The sequence below is a fragment of the Agelaius tricolor genome, unplaced genomic scaffold (assembly GCF_023055355.1).
Source record: "Agelaius tricolor isolate 1412-34295 unplaced genomic scaffold, bAgeTri1.0.p SCAF_43, whole genome shotgun sequence".
Lineage (NCBI taxonomy): Eukaryota > Metazoa > Chordata > Aves > Passeriformes > Icteridae > Agelaius > Agelaius tricolor.
In genome coordinates this window covers 231,655-255,657 of record NW_027269303.1, presented here as the reverse complement: position 1 = coordinate 255,657, position 24,003 = coordinate 231,655, and the positions used below count along the sequence as shown (strand labels likewise).

Genomic DNA, 24,003 nt, shown 5'->3' with positions numbered 1-24,003 from the left:
TCAGAGATGGTGTGCGTGTCCCATCCCTGGCAGTGTTCAAGGCCAGGCTGCATGGAGCTCTAGAGAAGTCGGTCTAGTGCAAGGGGTCCCCAGCCCACAGCAGGGGGGTTGCAGCCATGGGATTTTTCAGATCGCTTCCAAGCCAAACCATGCCACAACTCCATGATTCTGGGATTCTTCCCCTCCTCATCCTCAGGCAGAAAAAGAAACTTGGCCCCAAGTTCCACACTGCAGACCATGTCTTTTGGCAGCCTGCAACTGTGTCAACAGAGGATGAAAAGAGATGACGTTACTGACACAATTTCCCTTTTCTACTTGAAAATTAAATGCTCTGCTCCTGTCCACTCTGGCAAAATTGTCAGAAGAGGAAATTCTTCCCCATGAAATGCTTCCTCTCACACAAAGAAGAAAGAAGCCACAAGCCAACACTCTTCTTTACTGCTACATTGTTTTATTTGGTTACTTCTCTAATAGGAATTACTTTGGGGTGTGATTTGTTTGTTTCTCTCTCTCCTTCCTTGGGGCGCGTGGCGGCTCCTCTGTTGGATTTGTGGGGGCAACGGAGGAACGGCCACAAGCTCCGGAGGCTCTGCAGCAGCAGCAGCAGCATTAGCAGCGCTTCTCTCGATTGATTTTCCGCTCGACTTTTCACTCGCTCCCCAGCCCCTTCTCCCTCTCACACTCACTCTACTCCCATCCCGTGCCATCCCATCCCATCCCATGCCGTCCGTGTTCCGCCTCTCCCAGCCCGGATGATGCCGCGTCCCGCAAGGCCGCCCCGTGCCCGCCCCTGCCCAGCCCGCTGTTGTTCCGCCTCAGCCGGGGTCTCTCTGTCCTGGCTGTGGCGCTGCTGGAAGAGCCGCTCGCTCTGGTGCTGGCGGAGCAGCACGGTTTTTTGGCTGCACCTGGTGAGGGCCCTGGCCCCCAACGAAGCCCCTGCCGTGGCTCTGCCCACAGCCGCTCCACTGCCGCCCGGCTCCCGCCCCATGGCCAACAGCGTGGCCGGCAGCTTCCCTGCTCCGAGCTCCGCCGTTCACCAGCTTGGCCGCCGGCCCTGAGCCGCCGTAGCCCGGGGCGGCTCGGCAAGCAGCAGCGCGCCGGGCGGGCGGGTGCCCGGGGCAGAAGAGCGGGAGCGCGGTGCCACCCGCACAGGCGGAGAGGCCTCCCCTAGAGCAGCTCTACCGGGAGAGCCTGCTGCTGGGCAGCGGCGGCTGTGGCAGCGTTTACTCCGGAACCCAGCTCGCCGATGGCGCCCCGGTAAGAGACGGGGCCAGGTCAGAGGGTGGCGGCCAGCAAGCGAGTGTCCCAGGAGTGCATCTCGGAGTGGGCATGGCTGGTGAGTGAGCGGGGCCATCGGGCAGAGCCAGCGGGGCGTGCCAGGCGGGGCTGAGGCAAGGCCCGGCAGGGCGGCAGCTGGAACGCTGTGAGGGGAGCGAGCATGGAGTGAGCGGGGGCCGCGCAGCGCCCCGGGCCAGGCCATGGCAAGCTGCGGTGGGGCCGGGCAGGGGCTGCCCTAGGCATGGTGCAGCATCGGCCCCACTGGTGGTATTGTGGTCCCCCCGCAGCGCAAGGGCGCCTTTGTGCCCCTGGAGCTGGCGCTGCTGTGGATGGTGTCACGGCCTGGCTTCCGCAGCGTCATGCAGCTCCTGGACTCGTTCGAGGTGCCCGAGGGCTTTGTGCTGGTCATGCAGCATCCGCAGCGCTGTCAGGACCTCTGGTACTTCCTGCACGAGTGGCGGTTCCTGACAGAGCCCGTGGCACGGGGGCTGTTCCGCCAGGTGCTGGAGGACGTGCGGCACTGCAGCAGCCGTGGTGTCCTGCACCACCACATCAAGGCCGAGAACGTCCTCATCAACCTGGCCATGGGCAAGGCAAAGCTCATCGACTTCGAGTGTGGCACGATCCTCCAGGACACATTCTACACCCGGATGTCAGGTGAGCCCGAAGCTGGCACCCAGACAGGCAGCAGAGGTTCCCCTTTTGGCTGGCAGAGGGGCAAGAGGGAGGGAAGGAAGGAGGGGGAATCCTTCTTCAGCCAGCTGCAGCCAAGTTGCTTTTTGGCAGGGCAGGGGCTGGCTCTTGTGCAACGGGAGCTGGCTGGGAGGGAGGGAGCAGCATGGGCCTGATGAGCTGCACCCGTGTCCCATAGGAACACTGGAGTACAGCCCACCAGAGTGGATCCTCTTTGGCTGCTACCATTGTGAGATGCAAAGCTGTGTTTCGTGTCAGGTACAAACAGGCGACGTGTGTATTTGTGAATGCAAAATGCGTGGACCCCAACAATGGGAGAGCTGTGAATTCTAATAATAACTGAGGAAAATAAAGCATGGAAAAAGGCCTTTGAACCTATCTTTTGTTTGCAATTAACTCTGGTTGATTTAGGAGCATTGGAATTAAGGTGTTAAGGATGTTGCTTTTTGCTTGCATTTAATCCATAAAAAAGCTCTGCAATAATAACCTTTTGAAGTATAATTTTAGAATATTACTTGTATCCTTGAAACTATAGCTTTGGAATATATATATAGGAAATATGCTTATCTCACACCTTATTGAAGCAGAGAAAAACAGTTTGAGAAAGGAAGATGACCATCACCTCAAGGATTTATGGTTTCGACCAAAGGGAAGCTGGACATCACTGTTGTTAGATTTATAGTCTCTGCAATTAAAAGGTGGACCCACATCTGGGGAGCTGGACTCCGCCAGATGGAATTCGTCTTTCTTCTTTTGGAAACTGGACCGCCACCATCTGGGGATACTCCTTTGAAAATACATCCTGAGAAATTCAAATCACAATAGCGTATAGAACTGTGATGTAATAATTTGGAATAAAAATTGCTGATGAGTAAAAAAACTGGAAATAGAAACTGCTGAAAAAGCTGACGAGTGTAATGAGTTAATGTCTTAGTTTGTTCATCAAGTGTCTAAAAAGACTCTAAGAGGGGGAAAAGCCAGTAATAGAAAAAAACACAAGGATAGACGTAACCAGCTAATATGTTGCAAGATGAATATAACGGGCTAATATATTGCAAAATAACTGTCATAAGGCTTAAACCACAAACTGTCAGAAGCTAATATATTGAAAGGCTAACTAAGCAAATGTGTAACTATATGTAGCTGTGTGCCTATATATGGTAAAGGCTATTGTAAGACCTCGAGGAAGAGGACCGGAGCCTTCGTCCAGACGACCACCAGAAGGCAGAATAAGACCCCCTAGCAACTCTCGGGGCAGACGCAGAGAATGCCAGAAGGACACCCAACAACAACAGATAAAAAGGAGGACTGAACTGCCGAGTGGCGTGGGCCGATGGTGGAGCGGTGACTCCCGGGTGGGTGCAAGCCTTTTGTTGGCTGCACCCAGTGCTGTAATTTGCCTATTATCACTTGCTCTATCAATTAATAAATTACATTTTATTTGGACTCACTTGTTGGTGGTTGGTTCCTCACCGCAACTTGTAACAATGAGTACCCCTATAAATACCTGTAACCCTCAATTATCGGTGTGCAGTTGGAGGGAAAACTTCCCCCATGGTAGCCAGCACTGTATTGCTCATACTTTACCATATTAAATAATAAATTGATTGCTGTTTGAATATTGGCCTAGTCAAGCTTCTTATTCATAACAAAACTTTGTTCCTTTAGCCTGGCTGCAGAGACCCCCAGGGCCTTTTCTGCACCCAGTCCCAGCCCCCAGCGCTTGCTGAAGGCGCTCCCTGCAAATGTCCTGGAGCTGCCAGGGCCCTGTCCTTGCTGTCACCTGCTGGGGCTGGCCATGGACAGAGCTCCTGGACTTGCATTTCCAGCTGCTGGGCAGCCAAAGCTGAGGGATCTGCAGCTGCCTGCAATAGGAGCCTCTCTCCAGGGGAAATCTCCCCTCCTGTGCCAGCCCATGGCAATGCTGAATATTCTTCCATTTTTTAGATCTTTTTAAATATTTACCTCAAATAGAAGAAGAAAGGCTCCAGAATAGACACCAAATGTTTAAAAAAGGAATTATTCTCTTTTTCTTTGTTTCTCCAGTCTCCTTACTTTCTCTCTACTATTCTTCATTTTCCTAGGAATTTCTCAGCACCCTCAGTCTCCTTTTTCTATCCAACATGCCTTTAAACTTTAAACAGCAGCATTTGAAGTTTCCTGTCCTGGTGTAACATGTGTTTTGTGTTTGGGTATCCCAGGACATGCACTCTTGAAGATTCCAGATTACTTTGTGCTGTTCCTGCTGTCTCCTGGAATGATTTCACCCCAGCCATAGCTGGAACAGTTCATGTAAAAATATTTATTATCCATTTACCACTGTCCCTCTGCTCTTGACACGATTCTTTCTTCATCCTTATGGATGGAGAAAATGTGCTCTCTCCAAGGGATAGGAGGGAATAAAAACTGCTCTGGAACTCCAGCCAGAATGTGCCTATGAGGAGGAAAAAATGCCTTCAATATGTTTTTTATCTGTCCAATCTTAGCCAGGCCTGGTGTCTTCTCCCAACCAGTCATTTCAATCCATGAAGACATAAGAGAGGAATATTGACCTCATTTTCTCTACTGTTGAATATGGTGATATTTTTATTTAGCCTTACAAGATAAAAATTAATTAAATTCTTCCTGTGGAGAAGGCACAGGAGAAGACTGGGATTCATCTGCATAATTTGGGGTGTCTGTAATTTATTCATCTTGATTTAATTATCATCAATTAAAGACAATCTAATCAACAAACTGAATAGAGTTTAGAGTGTGAATCACCTAACAAAGTGCACGTCTGGTTTAGGGTGAAATAAATCACAGAATGGGTTGGGTTGGAGAAACCCTTCAAGATCATCCAGTTCTCTACAGCCTGAGTGTGATCCAGCTGCCTTGGCACTGAATTTATTGAAACTTTAGTCAACCAATCTGTGCATTTACATATTGCTGGTCAACAGGACAGGGAGCCAAGAGGAGCCCCATTCCCTCCTACAGCCCATTGGACACTTTGGGACACCTAAAATAGCTCCAGGAACCAAAGACCAGGCCAAAGTGGTGACTCCACACATCACTTCTGCAGCTGGGGCAGAGGGACCTGGGAGATCACCCAAATCATGGAATTGAAGAATTGCAAAGGTTGGAAAAGGGCTCCAAGTTCATCCAGTCCAACTGTCAACACCATTAAATCCTGTCCTCATCCACACCCCCTCTGAACACTTCCAGGGATGGTGACTCCACCACTACTCTGGGAAGCCTGTTCCAATGCCTGATAATGTAAATTAAAATTCCCAGATTTTAGTGCTCAGAATAATTTTCCCAAGGTTAATTCTGATACCTAAAGATACTGAAATCACATCATCCAGCACTGGGGGTCACGAGCTGTTCACTGTGCCCTGGGATACTTGATGGGGCTTTGGTAAGAGAGGAAAACAGCTGGAAAAGGAATTGTCCAGCCCTTGGTCACTCATTACAGTAATGGCTTGAGGAAGACCTTAAAAAGGAGAAAATGAGGCTCAGGGGAGACCTTATTGCTCTCTACAGCCACTGAAAGGAGGTGAGTGAGGTCAGGGTTGGTTTCTTCTCCCAGGAAAGAAAAGCACATGGAGAAAGGGCCTCAAGCTGTGACACAGCAGGTCCAGGTTGGATCTTATGAAAAATTTCTTCACTGAAAGCATGGTTAGGCATTGGAATGGACTGCCCAGGGAAATGGTGGAGATATCATCCCTCAAGTGCTCAAAAATGAGTAGGCATTGCACTTGGGTTGGTGGATGTGGTGGGATTCATTCAAAAATTGGACCCAATGATCTTGAAGGTCTTTTCCAACCTGAAGGGTTCCATGAAAGCAGAACTGCTGCAAAGCCTCCAGCTCCCTGGCAGGCTGTGGCTCTGTGTGTGGCTGTCTGGGCTGCGAGCACGAGGCGTTGGATGTCTGTTTATTTGTATTATTTATTAAGCAAATTATTTCTGTGCCCAGCATCTGGAAACACGCCATAAATAAAACACAGCAGAGTCTTAAATTTTGCTGCTATTCACAGGCAAATGTCCCTCAGCCCTCCTTGCAATGCCACAATAAACCTCTGTAAATAACATGCCCAGCTTGCTGTCAGTGCCAAAAGACATTGCAGAGCAAATCCAGCCTCCTGCCATCTTCTGGAGGAGAATTGGCAGGAGTCACGGACACCAAAAATGCAGTTGTGCACCTCCAGGAGAAACTGCCTAATGAGGAGAGTGGAGCACAGGAAGAGCAGATCCTCTTACATTTGGGGATTGCCACATGACCTCTAAAGACAATTCTATCTCCAGCTGTCGTCCAAATGGCTTTGAACAAAGCTCCAAGAGGGAATATTTTAGGTAGGGGCGTTTCCCTAAGGAACTAAAATCTGTCATGACATGCAGCACAAAATATAAATCCACACACACTGGATCAGACTGCATTCCAGGTTCAGCCTAAAGTCCAGACTCTTCCACTCTGCACCAGCATTGAATATGTTCTTATGGAGAGACGGCTCTGATTGAATTAAGGTGCCAAGGAGATCATCTACCAAAGTCAAACCCAGGGATTTTATTTAACAATAAATGTTAGGTAGAGAAATTGAAGCAGATTGGAAACAGGAGAGTGAGAAGGAAAGAGAGGGAAAAGTGAGGGTGGGGTGGATTGGGGAAGAGATCAAACAGTGGACAGTACAAGACTCTTGTCTCCAGCAGTGTCCCATCAGTCCCTCCTCGCCCTGTGCTTCTCTGCACTGGGGTCCTGGTGGTTCTTGTGGAGGTGAGGACCCCAGGCCATCCATCCAGGGTTTACACCTTTCTCCACTCTATTTTAAGGGCATCCAGGGAGGCACTTTCCTAGTTGCCCTGTGAAAGGAGAATGGGTTTGCCTTCATTTACCTGCAATGCTGAGGCCCAAGGAGCATTTCTCAGCTCCCAAACCCCCCTCCCTGGGGGCAGGGTGGGGATGCACCCCCACACTGCAGCCCAGGCCTAAAGTCAGCTTCTGTGGAGTGCACGAGGCAGCGCTGTGACCCTTCCTCAGCCGGCTCTGCCTGACCAGGCTGCCTTGCTGTTGGCTTGGGGCTGAGGGGCTGGGGCCGGCAGCAGGACCTACCTTTGGCAAGTGTTTGCCTTGGTCACCACCCACCCATCCATGGCTGTGTGCCCGGGGTTGGTCTGTCCCTGCTGCCGGCGGCTCTGGGACCGGCCGCTGCCCCCGAGAGCTGGGCGTGCTCAGGGGGAGCCGGCGTCTCTGGGCATCGTCCTGGTGCGGGCCCCGGGCTCACTGCTCTGGCTGCCCCCTGAGGCAGCTGAAGGAGAAAAGGCGGCGCAGGGCCCGCCGGGCCGTCCTGGCCATGGAGCGCCGTGGCCGCGGGGCCGGGGGCTGCGGGGCGGCTGCGCTGCCAGCGGGGCGGGCAGGAACGCTGCGTGCCAGGGGCTGGGCAGGCTCCGGGCAAGCTCCTGCCAGCGGCTCCTGCCCGCAGGGCTTTGCCTGGGCAGGGGCGGCCTGGGCACGGCCGGCCTCCATGCCTGCTTCTTCTGCCTCCTCCGCAGGGTCAGCAGGCAGGGCACAACCCACAGACACATTCGGGTCTTTGAGCAAAGCCCTGCGGAGAGGCTCGCCGTGCCCCTGATCGCTGAGGTCACTGTCTGGAGACGTAGGCACTAACTCTCGGTCTCGCGGTGGGAGTGACAACGGGCTCTCTACCTCTCTGGCCCTCTGTCTTGCCACTTCTTGCTCCCTCTTCTCCAGGAGCTCTTTCAGCAGAGTTTCCAGGCACGGTGAGTCCTCAGAGTCAGAGCCCAAGTCTGCAAACAGCTCAGGAGACACAGGCTCTGAGCAGTTTTGTGTCTCTGCTGTGACATCTCTGGTCACACAGCAAGAGCTGAGTGGCACCAAGGAGTCTGCAACTGGTTCCAAGGTGGCACCTGATGGATCCCTGAGGCTGTAGCTGGATGTCATGGGGCTTTCTTCATTGCTCATGGAGGAGGAGATGTCTCCAAAGAGCTCTGCATGCATTTTCTCTTCCTCCTGCTTCTCCAGCTCCTCTCTCTTTTTGCTCCTAAGTTGTAGCAAATCCTCAGGCCCCATGCACAGCTGCTTGTGAAGTGCAGCATGCTTGGCTGGCTGACGAGTTGCCCTGTGCTCACAGGAGCCTCCAGAGAAAAGAGAAGCTGAGAAGCCTGAGCTTTCCTCAGGCACTGATGTGAGGAGGAGCTTGCTGTGGCCCCCGTCCCAGGGACCTCCAGCCAGGGCAGAAGCTTCTGCCTCTACCTCATTCTCCTTCAAGAACAGGGCCAGCCACAAACTCTGCAGGTCGCTGTCCCACTGTCCTGCTGCCTGTGCTTCTGGGAGCTCTTCCTCCTCTCGCTTTTCCTCCAGCCCCTTGACAGGAGTGTCCCAGGGCTGTGAGTTTCCAGAGACAGAGCTCTGCTCTGCCAACTGGGCAGAGGAAGGGAGCTCAGAGCACTTTGCTGCCTCTTCTGTGGAGCCTTTGGTTGAGCTGGAAGCACTGGGCAGCTCCTGGGGCTCTGCATCCACCTCTTGGTGGGCGCTTGACTGTTTGTGACTGCAGGTGGACACAATGGACCTGTCTTCTGATGGGTGTGGGCTGAGGCCTCCAAAAAGGTCTTTGTAGATGTGGCCACCATGCCCTTCCTGCACCTCAATGCCCTCCTCTTTCCCAGAGCGCCCCAGGTGCTTCCAGGCCGGCCGGGCCCCAGTGCGGAGCGGCGCGCCACGTGCAGGTGTCACGGGGGGCAGGCGGTGGCCCTGCCTTGCCCCTGACCCCTGCCAGAGCCCTTCCGTTCTGCTCCCCAGGGAAGGCGTTCCCTGGGCTCTGCCTGCAGCCAGAGTGCCCCATGGAGAAGGTGGCACACGCTCTGGCTGGCCCCGGGCCATGGGGCCCACAGCACGGGCTGTGCCTCTGGGAGAGGATCCAGAGGCTGCTGCTGCAGGTGCTGCTGGCAGAGGGGGCAGCTTGGCACTGCCAGTGGACACGCTGGACATTTGACCACTGAGCTGGCCTGGAGGTGCCAGTGTCACCTTAGGGCTGTGGAGAGGTGGCAAGTCCAACATGGACAATCTCTGTGGCCCTGTGACACGGCTGTGGGGCACTGAGCGCCTGCCCTCCTGGCTGCCCCTGCGTGTGCAGGACCAGGTGGGGCTCCGTGACCGGATGGGTTTGGGGAACAGAGTGGGCCTGTCCCCAGGGATGGGCGTGATGGTCGTCCAGGTGACCTGAGGTGCCGCCTGTGGCTGCCTGTGGGTCACCTGTGGGAAGCAGGAGGAGGCACAGGATGGAGCTGGCTGTGTGGGCACGGTGTCCCTCATCAAGCCCAGGCCTGGCCCCAAGGCAGGTGCTGGCCACAGCAGCCAGGCCAGGCCAGGTTCCCAGCTGGGCTCGCTGCCTCTGGGCATTGCTGTGCCTGGGCCATCCCAGCGCTGTCCCCTCCGCAGAGCATGGCCTGGTGCCAGGCCTGGCTGTCTCTGTCCCAGGGCTTCCCCCAGGTCCCACTGCAGACTCTCCCTCCATCCCTGTCCCTCACCTGTCGCCACCGGTACAGCAGTGGCTGCCCCTCACGGGGCTGGCCGTGGGCATTCACCTCCTCCTTCTTCCACATTGTGGTGAACACTGGCCACAACCGCCCAGGGGAGCTGCTGCCTCCAGAGAAGCTGCTGCCTCCTCAGAGAGCTGCTCTCCTGGGAGTGGCCGCTGCAGGGATTGGCAGCCCCAAGGCCCATGACATGCACCCGGGTCACAATGGCCTCTGGGCCCGATGTCACCGCAGGTCACAAAGGCCTGGTGGGCATGGCCGCCCTTTCTCCCAGAGGCCTGGTGGTTTCCATGCTGATGCCCCTGGGCACAAAGGCCTTTTTAATGCCTTTGCCCCTCAACTTTGCCTGCTCTTGTTCCTCTCTCAATGTTCTGCAGCTCTCTCTTGTTCCACCTTGTGTTCCTCTCCTAAACATCCCCAAGGAAGCCCTGAGCCAAAGTGCCAAAGGGCTTTTCCCACCCAGCCCACCCTGGGTCCCAGCCCTCAGGCCTGACCTCTCATAGATCATCAAAAGCTCCATTTGAACTCAAAAGATGGCTACTGTGAAAGGCTATAGAAAGTGTGTTTTTAAAAAAAATACTAATAACAAAGGAGGGCCAAGGAAAATGTCCATTCATTATTTCATAGGGTGGGTGGGGAAGGGTGGAATTATGGTCAGGCATATGCCAGGGGCATCCTGGTATTCTGTGTCAGCCATAGTGTGGCCAGCAGGACCAGGGCTCTGATTGTCCCTCTGTGCTGGGCAGTGGTGAGGTCACACCTCATATCCTGTGCCCAGCTTTGAGTCTCTTTACCCTGTGCCTACATTTAATAAACATTACCATCTCCTTGAGTGGTAAGAAACTCTTGTGTCTTTGTCATAACTATATGGCCTATTGCAGATTAGAGGTAAGGGTACAATTGATTGATAGGTTTTCTTATTAATGGGTCAGAAATAGTGAAATTATATAACATTTAATGCACTGAGTTTGTTGTAGGTAGTTTACATGTTTCATGGATATAATTTGGTTTATCTTTTGTCAGGGCATACAGGATGATTATGAGCAGTGCACACAATAAAGCCAAAACTAACAAAACTACAATTGGATGCAACATTAAATTCAAAATTCCAGTTGGTCTAGGTGGCCATCCAAAAATAGTTTCCCACCAGCAACTATTCTTTCTTCCCTCTTTCCAGGATATGGTGCATCTTCTCTGCCTGATGATGGGTGGTAATGCGGGTTCTTTGTCTCTTGTGCTCTTGTCCATTTCAGCATGGACTCAGATCATCACATTGCAACAGTTTCTTGCCAATGCCAGATTCACTCCAGCAGTGACAGGCAATGAAACTTTACACAGTGTGCACTTGGATTGTAGCAACTGGTGAGTTGTGAGGGAGCTGAATTGTTCAAGCTGTATCCCATCATTTTGCTAAAACTACAGATACCGCTATTAGAGCGATCAGATGTCTCTCAGGTGGTGTTTTCTGTAAACATAGAATCACACTGAGTTCTCATACAGATACATCCATTTCCAGCATATGCAAGTACAGTTGCTGGGGTTTCAACATGATATTGGCATTTTCTTAAAAATCAAGGCAAATGTCTTAGTTGTTAATAGTATTATTTTCACAAATAAATCCTTGCTGTTCCTGTCCATCAGGCATCAACATCCACAGCTGGCCATTTGCTCCCATTTGGGGCTCACACTTGTATGTTCTAACAGATAGAGGACAGTTCCATTGGGATTCAATCAGCAAAATATTTGGGTATAAGGCATAGAGTATTGTAAAAGAAAAGCTGTGGCTTTACCATCAATGGGACAATAAGTGTCATTAACAAGATGTCACCAAGATTGGAAACCCTTTCAAAGAGAGTGTCATAATCCCAAATTACCTTTAGTTTATCACTGGTCTGGGTGCCCTCATTTCCTTCCCTTTTAATTGCTATTACAGCAGATTGCAACCACATCTGAGGAAGACATGTGGTGCATGGTTTAGAATTTAACTAAAGTTCTGTTTATTATGATTTATGCTTATCAATTGCATAAATAAAGAAGTGAGGATCTTTAGCATGTGGGTCAAGCTGTGTCGATGTGTATTTTGGGTTCTCCTTTGAGAACGATGAGCAATCCAGGAGATCATGTAAAAAGTCAACAACAGGGAATTTACTGAAGAATAAATGGGCAGTAGACAGATAGAAAGGGATAGGAAACAGGAGAGTGAGAAGGAAAAAGGGGGAAGATGGAGGACGGGGTGGGGAAGGAAAGAGTAGGGGTGCACGGGTGTGGGGAAGATCAGGACTGGGGTGGGAAAGAGACCAAACAGAGGACAGTACAAGACTCTTGGCTCCAGCAGTGTCCCATCTGTCCTTGGTGACCCTGTGCTTCTCTGCAGTGGGGTCCCGGTGGTTCTTGTGGAGGTGGGGAAACAAGGTCATTCACCTGGGGTTAACATCTTTCTCTGGTCCATGCTGTGGGTATCCAGGAACCGTTTTCCTCTTTGCCATGTGAAGAGAGAATGGGTTTGCCTTAATTTACCTGCAATGCTGAGGCCCAAGGAGCATTTCTAAGCTCCTAAACCCCCCTCCCTGGGAGCAGGATGGGGCTGCACCCCCATAGTGTCACTTAGCAGGTGGGTTGTGTTGTGCTTGTTAGTCCACACAGGTGCTTAGAGGGGTTTTTCTCAGCTGTGGCGTGAGGTGGGGGCTTTAATAGAGGCCTCTGGGGAGCAGAATGACCTGGAGTGGGCAAACAGGGGTGTGGCAGGGCAGTTTGTGGGGAAACAGGGGCCTGGCACAGCTCTGAGGGCGTGGCGTGGTAGTTTGTGCAGCAGTTACACCGGCAGGGTTGCAGGTTTCCAGGAGTCCCCTGTTCAAAAGGTTTGCTGTGTGTTGCTGTTGGTGTTTTTGTTGTTTGGTTCCAGGGTTTCTGTTAGTAATGGTCCTCACATGATCAAAACCCCTAGTTAGTGCAAATCTGTGTAACCAAATGGAACCCTCCAAAAAGGATGTGTCTGCACAGACTCATTCCTGTGCGGAGTGTTTGAGCTTCTCCGTGGTTTCAGGGGGGTTGAGGACGGAACTTGCCCGAGGTGTGAGTAGGTGGATGATCTTCTCACATTGGTGGCTGACCTTAGAGAGGAAGTTGAAAGAATAAGGAGTATCAGGGAAAGTGAAAGGGAAATAGATCAGTGGATTGCCCTTCCATCCTTGAGGGAGGCCCACCAAGGGTCAGAGGACTCCTCTGCCTTCCACTGTCAGGCAATAGAAGAACGCTTGGTAGATGAAGGGGACTGGAACTGGGTCCCTGCTTGAGGAAAGGGGCCCTTAATAATTATAGTATTAACAAAAAACTCCTTTTATAAATAAGTATTAATAAAAACCCCTCCCAACCCCCATCCCCTAGCCAGGTCCACTTCAGAATAGGTATGAACCCCTGGATCTGGAGCATCAGCCAAATGATTTAGAAGAAAATTATCTGCCCAGTGAGCATCCCAATTATGATTGATCTGTGAGAGGGACTGCCACCTCTAACATCCAAAAGGAAAGAAGGGTAATCATGGTGGGTGACTCCCTTCTGAGGGGAACAGAGGGCCCCATATGTCAACCAGACCCACCCCACAGAGAGGTCTGCTGCCTCCCTGGGGCCTGGATATGGGATATTACTGAGAGACTGCCTGGGGTGATTCAGCCCTCTGATTATTACCCACTACTGATACTCCAGGCTGGCAGTGATGAGATTGAAAAGAGGAATGTCAGGACAATTAAAAGGGACTTTAGGGCGCTGGGACAAGTGGTTGATAGGACAGGGACACAGGTAGCCTTTTCCTCAGGCTCTTTGGTGGTTGAGAAAAACGGTGAAAGGAATAGGAGAGCTCACATTATTAACAAGTGGCTCAATGGTTGGTGTCATCAGCAGAATTTTGGATTCATTGATCACGGGGCAACTTTTACAGCACCTGCTCTACTGGAACCAGATGGGATCCATCTCTCTGTTAAGGGCAGAAGATTTTTTGCTCATGAACTGGCAGAACTCGTTGAGAGGGCTTTAAATTAGGTTTGAAGGGGGAAGGGGATGCATCTGGCTGTCTGGAAGCAGGCCCAAGGGTGGCAAGCCTGAGTTAGGGCTGAAATCAGCAGCCCAGCTGAGGTGCATGTATACCAGTGCATGCAGCATGGGTAACAAACAAGAAGAGCTGGAGGCCATGGCGCAGCAGCAGAGCTGTGATGTAATTGGCATCAGGGAAACGTGGTGGGATGACTCACATGGCTGGAGTGCTGCACTGGATGGCTACAAGCTCTTCAGGAGAGACAGGAAAGGGAGAAGAGGTGGAGGGGTGGCCCTTTATATTAGGGAGGCTTTGGACACCATAGGTATTGAAACTAATGATGAAGTTGAATGCCTGTGGGTGAGAATTAGGGGGAAGGCCAACAAGGCTGACATCCTACTGGGAGTCTGTTATTGTCCACCCAACCAGGAAGAAGAGATGGACAACTCATTCTATAAACAGCTAGAGAATGTTTCTGGATCATCAGCTCTTGTTCTTGTTGGTGATTTCAACCTGCCAGACATTTGCTGGGAAGTTAAAACAGCTGAAAAAAGGCAGTCCAGGAAATTTTTAGAGTTTGTGGAGGACAACTTTTTGTGGCAGCAGATGGGTAAGCCCATCAGGGGAGGGACTGTGTTAGATCTGTTGTTTGCAAGTAGAGATGGGCTGGTGGGAGATGTGGTGGTTGGAGGCCACTTGGGGAACAGTGATCGTGAAATTATACAGTTCTCAATATTCAGTGAAGTCAGGAGGAACATCAATAAGGCTTTTACATTGGATTTCCAGAGGACAGACTTTGGCCTGTTTAGGAGACTTATTCAGAGAGTTCCTTAAAAACAAAGGAGTTCAGGAAGGGTGGGTGTGCTTCAAAACAGAGACCTTGAGGATACAGGAACAGACTGTCCCTGTGTGCTGAAAGACAAGTCGATGAGGCAAATGCCCAGCCTGGATGGGCAAGGAGGTTTTGGAGGAACTTAAGAATAAAAAGAGGATGTATCAGCTTTGGAAGGAGGGTCAGGTCTCTCAGGAAGTATTTAAGGGGGTGGCTAGAGCATGTAGGAAAAAAAAATAGGGAGGCCAAACTCAGTTAGAACTTAAAATGGCAACTTTTGTAAATGTCTTAAGTTGAAAGACGTAGCTGGGGTTGTATTCAATTCCTGTCTGTAAGAGGTGAGGCAGTTATCTTCTGTTAATTGGGCAGTTTTTCTTTATCTTTCCCTCAACCAATCCTCCCTCTGGGGAGGTATCTTCTGTCAATGGGCCATTGAGTGTCACTGCATGACTGATAAAAATTACATCATCACATTGTGAGATGCTCCACCCAGAGGGAGGAGCCAAGCATTCCTACCTGGATATAATCTGAGATTTTGGGACACCAGTACAGCCTTTTCCCCACTGGATTCCCAGAGGAGCAGCTTTCAGCCCCACTGGATGCCCAGAGGAGCAGCTTTCTTCCCCACTGGATTCCCAGAGGAAGATCAGGCTCATCTACACCACCACTGGACCTTCAGAGGAAAACTCCACCCTTCTGCAGGATCCCTGCTCCAACAGAACCACACCTGTCCCTGCAGGAGCACTGCAGCCACCATTGAATGGGACTGCTGCCAACACCCGACCAACATGTATTCTGACTCTGTCAGTAGGTTGTTATTTTTTTGTTTGTACTATTACATTTGTATTTTTAGTTTTCCTAGTGAAGAACTGTTATTCCTATGCCAATATCTTTGCCTGAGAGCCTCTTAATTTCAAAATTATAATAATTCAGAGGGAGGGGGTTTACATTTTCCATTTCAAGGGAAGCTCCTGCCTTCCTTAGTGGACACTTGTCTTTTCAAACCAAGACATTAACTTTTACGGGAAAATTGAAAATATATACCCCACACTCAGTTAGAAGTATCCTAAGCCAAAAGGCTGAGAAATGGCTCACTGATTCCTGTAGTTAAATTATGAAGCGATCTTAATAGCTAATGATTTAGAGCTAATTCTGAGTAACCAACTCAACCCTGCCCAGTTTTTATATGGAGAACCACATGAGGAACTAATACATAATTGCCTAGAGGTTATAAACTATCAAACTAAAGGAAGAGAGGACCTAACAGATCAACCACTCCAGGGTGGAAAACGATTGTACATCGATGGATCTTTATGGGTAATAAAGGGGCACAGGGTATCGGGGTACGCTACAGTGCATGAAGGGTTGGTGGCCATAGAAAAGGGAAAGTTACCTTCCAACTGGTCAGCCCAAGGTGTGAGTTGTATGCCCTAAAGTGAGCTCTTGAAATATTAGAACAGAAAAGGGGAACAAAATATACAGACTGAAAATATGCTTTTGAAACAGTGCATATCTTTGGAAAAATTTGGGAAGAGAGGGGACTATTAAATTCAAAGGGAAAGTGACTGATTCATGAATAATTTGTCTTAGAAGAGTTAGAAACCTTACAATTACCAGAGGAAGTAGTGGTGGTATATGTTGAAGGACATCAAGAAGGGAGCAAGAGAACAATTTAGTCAATTTAGAAGCTAAAAATGCAACTGAATCAGAGACAGAATAACTAATAATAGTATTAACACCCATGAGAGATATGCAAAAAGTCCCCGTATTCAGTGGGACAGAAGACGAAGAACTCCTCAAAACAGGAGCCAAGAAAGATAATGAAGGGAAGTGGAGATGAGCAGATGGGAGGCAAATGTTGAATAAACCCTTTGCCAGGAAAATGCTAGAAGGCATACATGGAACAACACACTTGGGTACAGAAGTGCTCAGTGACCAATTTCTAAGGAATTGGGGATGCACAGGAATTTTCAAAATAGCTAAGCAAGTAACTGAACAGCATGTGATATGTCAACAACTGAATAAGAAAATCATGAGGAGAACACCCAGAGGAGGGCAAGAACTGGCCTTACAGCCCTTCCAAAACATCCAAGTAGACTTTACTGAGCTTCCCCAGGTACAACAGTGGAAGTTTTGCCAGTGATAGTAGATCACGTGACTCATTGGGTAGAGGTGGTACCCACTGTGAAAGCCAATGACAATGTTGTGAGTAAAACACTTCTAGAATCAATCATTCCCCAATATGGGATGACAAAAGGATTGATTCAGACTGGGGAACTCACTTCACATCAAAGATATTGCAGAAAGTTGTTCATGCCCAGGAGTAAAATGGGAATTACACACTCCATGGCATCCACAGAGTTCTGGTCAGGTTGAGAGAATGAATCAAACTCTTAAAAGAGATCTAGTGAAGCTAATGAGTGAAACCCAAATGTCATGGATAAAATGTCTCCCTTTGGCCTTATCAAGAATTAGAACCCAACCCCAGTCAGATCTGGGGGTCTCACCCTATGAAATGATGTTTGGGTTTCCCTTCCTGACCTCACCCCAGAAGGCTGCCACCTATGAGGAAGGGGAAGCCAATGCCAAGAAATAAGTGATGTCTATAGCACAAACCTCAGAAGGGCTAAGACATAAAGGGGCAATTCCTCAAGCTACCACCCTGGATTTCAGAATCCATAATATTAATCCCGGGGATTGGGTGATGATTAAGCCATGGAGAGATCAGCCTCTAACTCCTCAGTGGGAAGGTCCCTTTCAGGCACTGCTCAGCACCGAATCGGCCGTGCGAGCTGCAGAGCGGGGATGGACTCATGGCAACAGAGTCAAAGGCCCAGGAGAAGAACCCAAAGAGTGGACTATAACATCCAGGCTGGGTGAAACAAGATTGACTCTCAAGCAGACACTGAGAGACAACCAGAAAAACACCAAGATGCCCAAAAAGCAGAGTCAAGCTTCCACCAACCAGCTCAAGAACTGTCTTCCCGTTTTCATGGGAGAGAATTACCAGCATCTGTTGAGGGGGAGTACACAAGGGACTGTAAAAGGCAATGGGACAGCTTCTTCAAGAAAATAAGACAAAGGAAGGAGGGCAAGACCAGGTTGGCCCCTTTGTTCGCTACCAAGAAGGCTCCATAGCCCTGCTGTGGGTAGCAACCCTGTAGGCATGGTAAGGTAGGGACAAAAGGCCATTCCAGACCTCTGTAATTCCTCAGTTGTCTTTTAATTCAACAGGGACTGGAGGGCAGGACCGAGTTGGCCTCTGTACTCACCCCTAAGATGCACCAACTATGGGTAGCAGCCACATAGGCACGGTAGATGGGAGTCAAAGCCACACTGGACCTCTGGGATGCCCTTTTGTCCATTCCAAATAAGTGTGTCTAAGGAAAACCTGAGATTTTTTCTCCTGTTCCCACTGTCCTTGCCCGCATCAACAGATGCTGGTATGACTCATTCAAGAGAGAGAGAAAAATGTTTTTACTCAATTGTTCAAGCAAAATTACTTATAGATAAAGAAAAGGGGGGTTTATTATAGATGAGTAATCCTATGGTTGACTCTCACAATTAAGGGGTGCATATTAAATCTATGTTAAGAGAAGTTTTGTAGATGTACAGTTATCCTTCCCCTCCCCCTTGCATTGCTATCACAGGATGGCCTCAGTAGCTGGGGCATTTGGGAGGGTTGGCTTGTTCCTATGGCAGCACCTGACCTCCAATCAAGGTGTGAGACAGTGATCTCCACCACTGGACAGAGAAGAAGGAGTAGATTGACAAGACTTTGGGAGGGGCTAGAGGTGTAAAAGACAGAACATCCATTTTGTAGATGAGCACAGAGTGACTGAATTCTTTGCTCCAAGTGCTGTATTCTTTTCTTGATTCAGTCTTCTGTTGTATTTTGATAAGGTCTTAATAAACCATTTAAATTTTTGAAACCAGAAATAATTTCTCCCATGGGGTTGGGGAATGTGGGATAAGGTTGTCTATGCTATATCAGCTCTCAAAGTACAACTTCTCTGACCTGGCCAGACCTCCTTAGGAGAGACCCTGGATCAATATCAATCACAGAATGCTGCAATCAGCTCTTTGATAATATGAACAGCAATAAAGGCACCCATTAAGATAGGAATACATATTTCTTAGAAGCTCTTTGAAATATTTCTCCATAACTGTAAAAGGAAAACTTCCCGATGAACTGCACAAAAGCAGAGGGAAATCAAGGCAGAGCCATGGTTTGTCAGAACTTGCTTGATCCTAATGAGCCCTGAGGTGCATTTGGAACTGAGCCCTGGAACCTCAGGGCCTAAAAGGGGATTGCACAAACCTTTCCAGGAATCAAAGTCAGAGGAAACACCCAAAGTGTCTCCAGGAATGAGTGGGTCCCACTGAGGTCCATCCCCAACACAGGATCCTCATGGACTCCTGGAAGAGAGAATTGGAGGCCAGAATTGGACAAAAACCTCTCAGAGATTCAGAGTGGAAAGGAACATCCAAAGTACCTTAAAAACCTTGAGTATCTAAAGGCATTAATGAGCCCCACTGAGTGTCAGTACAAAGCTCTCCAGGGACTCATTAAAGCAGATAATTGGGGCCATGATTGCACAAACCTCTCACAGAGTCTGTATCAAAATGGAAACACCAAGTACCTTAAAATAACTGAAGTACCTTGAAGTATTAATGATCCCCACTGAGTGTTGTTACTGACAAAGACTCTCCAGGGACTAATTACAGCAGATAATTGGAGCCATGATTGCACAAACCTCTCAGAGACTCCAAGGCAAAAGCCAAAGCCAAAGTCCTTTGAAAAACCTGCAGTCCCTGCAGGGAGCATGAAGGAGCCGCCAGGGCCATTGCTGAGCAAGGCTCCCCAGGGACTCCTTGCAGCAGATCCTTGAGGCCACTGGGATGTGGGCTAGGGGGGGATGCTGAGGGCAGCACAAGGGGCTGACAGTGCCCAGCCTGGCTGGGGCTGTGCCAGGAGGCCCCAGGGCCTCAGCACAAGGTGTCTCCTCCCAGCCCTTGCTGGCACAGACCCTGCTGTGCCCCAGGGCACCAAGACTTGGCTTCTCTTTGTCCCCACCTGTCATCACTGCCTGCAGTTCTCTGCTCTGCCTGGGGCCTGGGGACACTTGCTCAGTCGTGTCCCTCTCTGGGACCCATTAAAAGTCCAAGAAAGTTTGGAGTTGGATTCTGACGTGGAGTTCTGGAGAGGATTCTTCATCTCCCTCTCAGGGACTGATGCTCAGGGCCTGAGCACAAAGCCCCAGAGGGGCTCATTAAAGTCCTTGTGCTGTGTCTGTGCTGCTGAGCTGGGCTGGGCTCCTGGCCCAGAGGCAGCTCCTGGTCACCAAGAAGAGCTTCAAAAGCACATTTCTCTGGATGAGCAGCTCTTGTGCCAGCCCAGCAGGGCTGGGGCACTGCCTGCAGCCAGCCCGGGCACAGCCCAGAGGCACAGAGAGCTTCAATCAGTCAGGGCTGGGAAGGGGCTGAGAAGTGCCTGGGGCACAATCACTGCCAGCCCTTGGCACAGGAACCTCTGGCTGCAGGACAGTGCAGCTGCAGCTCCTGGAGCCATCTCCTCAAGCTGGAACATCCCAATGCCTGCAGAGCCTGTGAGTACAACTCTGGGTATTTCTGGTGCAGGGGAGGTGAAATGCTCATGAAGCTCTGACATGCTGAGGGGTTCTGGTTAGTCATAGAATGTTTCCAAGACAAGGATTTTAAAAGAAAAAAGGATGTTCCTAAGACTTTGTATTCAGTTTCCTACTATTGGAACACGGCCGGGAGAGGGGGAATAAATATTAAAGGTTGATTAGGAATTATTAATTATGAATGCTGACAAGAGCTTGACACATCCACACTGTTACTTTTAGTGATCAATAGGCTCACAGGAGATCCCTAATGTGCTTTCAGCCACTCTGCCCATGGACAGCAGCAGCATCACCTTTGCTGGAGCCATCAGGCTCAGTCTGAGCTGTCCTTTCTCCAAGCTGCAAACAGAACCTGCCCCCAGCCAGTGCCCTGCAAACAGGCAGGGTTCTGTAGGGCCAAGGAGAGTGCACAGAGATTTGGGGTCTGTGAGTGCTGGCAGGGAGAGATCAGGCACAGGGAAACACCTGCAGGAGGGAAATCTGCAGGAAGCAGAGAGAAGATCAGGCAATGAGAGAAAACAAAGCCCAGCAATGCTGTGGCAGGGAGAGTTGAGAGATGCCCACAGGAGCCCCTACAGTGCAGCCCCTCCCTCTGAACAAGCCCCCTCCCTCCTGTGCCCCAGCCAAGCCTCTGCCCTCAGGGCCGGGGCTCCAAGGCGTGCAGCCCCTCCTGTGCAGGCAGAGCTGCAGCAGAGCCGTGGGGCAGCTCTGCAGCCCCGGGCCCAGTTCCCTCTGCAGAGCACAGGGCTGGGAGCAGCTGCCCGGCCCTGGGGGCTCTGGCAGGGGCACAGCTGGCTCAGGGTGACGCTGTCCCCAGGGCCCGGCTCTGGGCAATGCTGTCAGTGCAGCAAGGGAAGGAGCTGCATCTCCCACAATCCAATGCCATCAGAAGGACACTTGGAAGTCTCCCTGAGATTTCAGTCCAAGCTGGGAGCTTCAATCCAGGGTTCAAACCTGTCCTAGAGCATCTCTGAGTTATGAGATTGAGGGCGAAAGGGAGAGGTGTTGTGACACTGAAAATGCTGCTGGGCTGGTAAAATGAGAAACGTGAGTCCTTGGCTACAAATGTGGAGCTGGGCTCTGGTGGATCCATCTTCTCTAACCAGTACGTGGTGACATTTCAGGGGAAGCATAGGAAGGTGATCACCCTCCACCTGAGAAAGGTTAAAGCCCAATGAATCTCTGAACAAGTCAGAATGACAGACCATCTCCCCTCCGTCTCCACTCATCATCTTGCCCCAGGGGAAATCACTCTTCTCCCTGAGGGCAGCAGAAATGCTGAAGGTTTGATACCCAAAACTACCAGCAGAGACATGGGGGGAGCTTATAAAGAAAACCTCAGAACTCTGAAACACTAAAGACCATGTCTGAGTGTTACAGAGGAGGATGTATGGGGAATGGCTTTGATTTTGTTTACAGGTATCTCATCTAAATCTTCACCGTCCTTTCATCCATGGGCAGCCCCAGCAAATGTCCAACAGCAGCTCCATCAGGCACTTCCTGCTGCTGGCATTGGCAGACACGCGGCAGCTGCAGCTCCTGCACTTCTGCCTCTTGCTGGGCATCTCCCTGGCTGCCCTCCTGGGCAACGGCCTCATCATCAGCGCCGTAGCCTGCGGCCACCACCTGCACACGCCCATGTTCTTCTTCCTGCTCAACCTGGCCCTCAGCGACCTGGGCTCCATCTGCACCACTGTCCCCAAAGCCATGCACAATTCCCTCTGGGACACCAGGGACATCTCCTACACTGGATGTGCTGCTCAGCTCTTTTTCTTTGTGATCTTCATCTCAGCAGAGTTTTATCTCCTGACCATCATGTGCTACGACCGCTACGTGTCCATCTGCAAACCCCTGCACTACGGGACCCTCCTGGGCAGCAGAGCTTGTGCCCACATGGCAGCAGCTGCCTGGGCCAGTACCTTTCTCTATTCACTGCTGCACACGGCCAATACATTTTCCCTGCCCCTGTGCCATGGCAATGCCCTGGGCCAGTTCTTCTGTGAAATCCCCCAGATCCTCAAGCTCTCCTGCTCCAAATCCTACCTCAGGGAAGTTGGACTTCTTGCTGTTAGTGTGTGTTTGGTATTCGGTTGTTTTGTGTTCATTGTTTTCTCCTATGTGCAGATCTTCAGGGCTGTGCTGAGGATCCCCTCTGAGCAGGGACGGCACAAAGCCTTTTCCACCTGCCTCCCTCACCTGGCTGTGGTTTCTCTGTTCCTCAGCACTGCAGTGTTTACCCAGCTGAAGCCCCCCTCCATGTCCTCCCCATCCCTGGATCTGGCCCTGTCAGTTCTGTACTCAGTGGTGCCTCCAGCCCTGAACCCCCTCATCTACAGCCTGAGGAACCAGGAGCTCAAGGCTGCAGTGAGGAGACTGATGACTGGATGGTTTCAGGAACATTAAAATTCTAGCCAATTTCTGCAATCACTTGTAATAAAAGGCATCTTTGATACTTCTTCTTCCACTGGTTGTGGAGATTTTTTCCTTTGTATTACTTTTATAATATAGTCCACAAAAAAAGCCATTCTTTGTGTCATTTCTCATTTTTTTTTTCTCTCCAGCTTCTCTGTGGCCACAGACTGTGTCACTGAGGGGCTGAGCTCTTGGTGGCTTGACAGGAACTCAAGGATCTCCCAGCAGAGTTTTCTGCAGAGATGCCCTTGTGTTGCCTTCTCTGGAGCTGCAGCAGCAATGTCTGTGTGCAGAGCTGGGGCAGATCAGTGCTGGCCCAGCAGCTGTGCCCAGCAGCAGCAGCAGCAGCAGCACTTGGTGTTGCCAGTGCTGCTGCCGTGGCCCTGCCCCACTGCCCTGGTGGCCCTGGTGTTGCTGCAGGGCCTGAGTGCTCTCGGGGCCGGGCACAGCCCTGGGGGTGGCAGTGCCGGGGCTGCAGCAGGGACAGGCCATGGGCACCGCTGGGGCAGCGCTGACACCTCAGCCCAGGCCCTGGGGGCTCCAGGCTCCATGCCCAGGCTCTCTCAAGAACACGGCCAGGCCAATGCTCAGCACAGAAACCCCCGTCAGCAGCCCCAGGCTGGCCGTGGGCAGGCTGGGGCAAACAGCATGGCTGGGGCTCTGCAAGGGCCCTGGGGCAGACGGGAAGGAGCAGCAGAGCAGGGGCTGATCCATGCCCAGGGCGCTGCACAGCCCAGGGCAGCGTCTCAGAGCATCCTCATGCAGCTGCCAACAACATCCCCCCTCTGCAGCCCTGGCCTCTCCCCCAGCTCACACAGGTGCCCCATCCTTGCAGGCACAGACACGGCAGCACTGCCTCAGCAGCCCCTGTTTGCATTGCACACAGCAGGGCCAGCACCCCTATGCTGTTGCTGTGGGGACATGAACCTGAGGGAGCACAAATGCCATCAGCCCCTGGGGCCAGCAAGGCCTGCGGGACACCAGGGAAACCACTCAGCTTTGTCCTGGCCTCTGCACTCAGCCGGAAAGTTTGTTCCCATCAGCTGGGAGTTTCCTGTGCCACTGCAGACGCTGTTGCTCAGAGCCAGGGCTGCCTGGCAGCCACCCCCAAACTGCCCTCAGCATTTCCTCTGCTTCACCTTTGCTTTCTTTACTCTTCCCGCTACAAATCTCTTCCTCTTGCCCATCCCTGTTCCCCCCCCCCAATGCAAACAGCCCATCCCTGTTTGCTCTTTCCTCTCTGGCCCCACTCCCCATTGCAGTTCCTGACTTGGCCCCATGGGAACGTCCCTTGGGCAGCAGGATCATCCTACAAGTGCTGCAGGAATTGTCTGCAGGCTCCTGCAGTGCCTGCTGCTGCTCCCTTGCCAGAGGCACCCCAGGCCAGGGGGGCACATCTGGGCTGCTGTGTCTGCCTCTGGAGCTCCCTGTTCTGGGCAATGAGGAGGAGCTGCAGAGGCTCTGCAGGACTTGTGGTAGGCCAGGGACAGGCGCTCGGAAGATTTCGGGTTGTAACGGAAAGTTACAGGAATCCTTCTACCCCTCTCCCCATAGATAAGGATCACCCTTGGAATGTAGCCAGA

General features: G+C 51.2%; 1 protein-coding gene across 1 annotated transcript; it reads left to right on the top strand.

Moving 5' to 3' along the window:
• The first annotated feature begins 21,478 nt into the window (after positions 1-21,478).
• On the top strand, positions 21,479-22,411 carry LOC139604017 (olfactory receptor 14J1-like). Its single transcript, XM_071455007.1, has one exon. The coding sequence runs from the start codon at positions 21,479-21,481 to the stop codon at positions 22,409-22,411; it is 933 nt and encodes a 310-aa protein (XP_071311108.1).
• Positions 22,412-24,003: the final 1,592 nt, after the last annotated feature.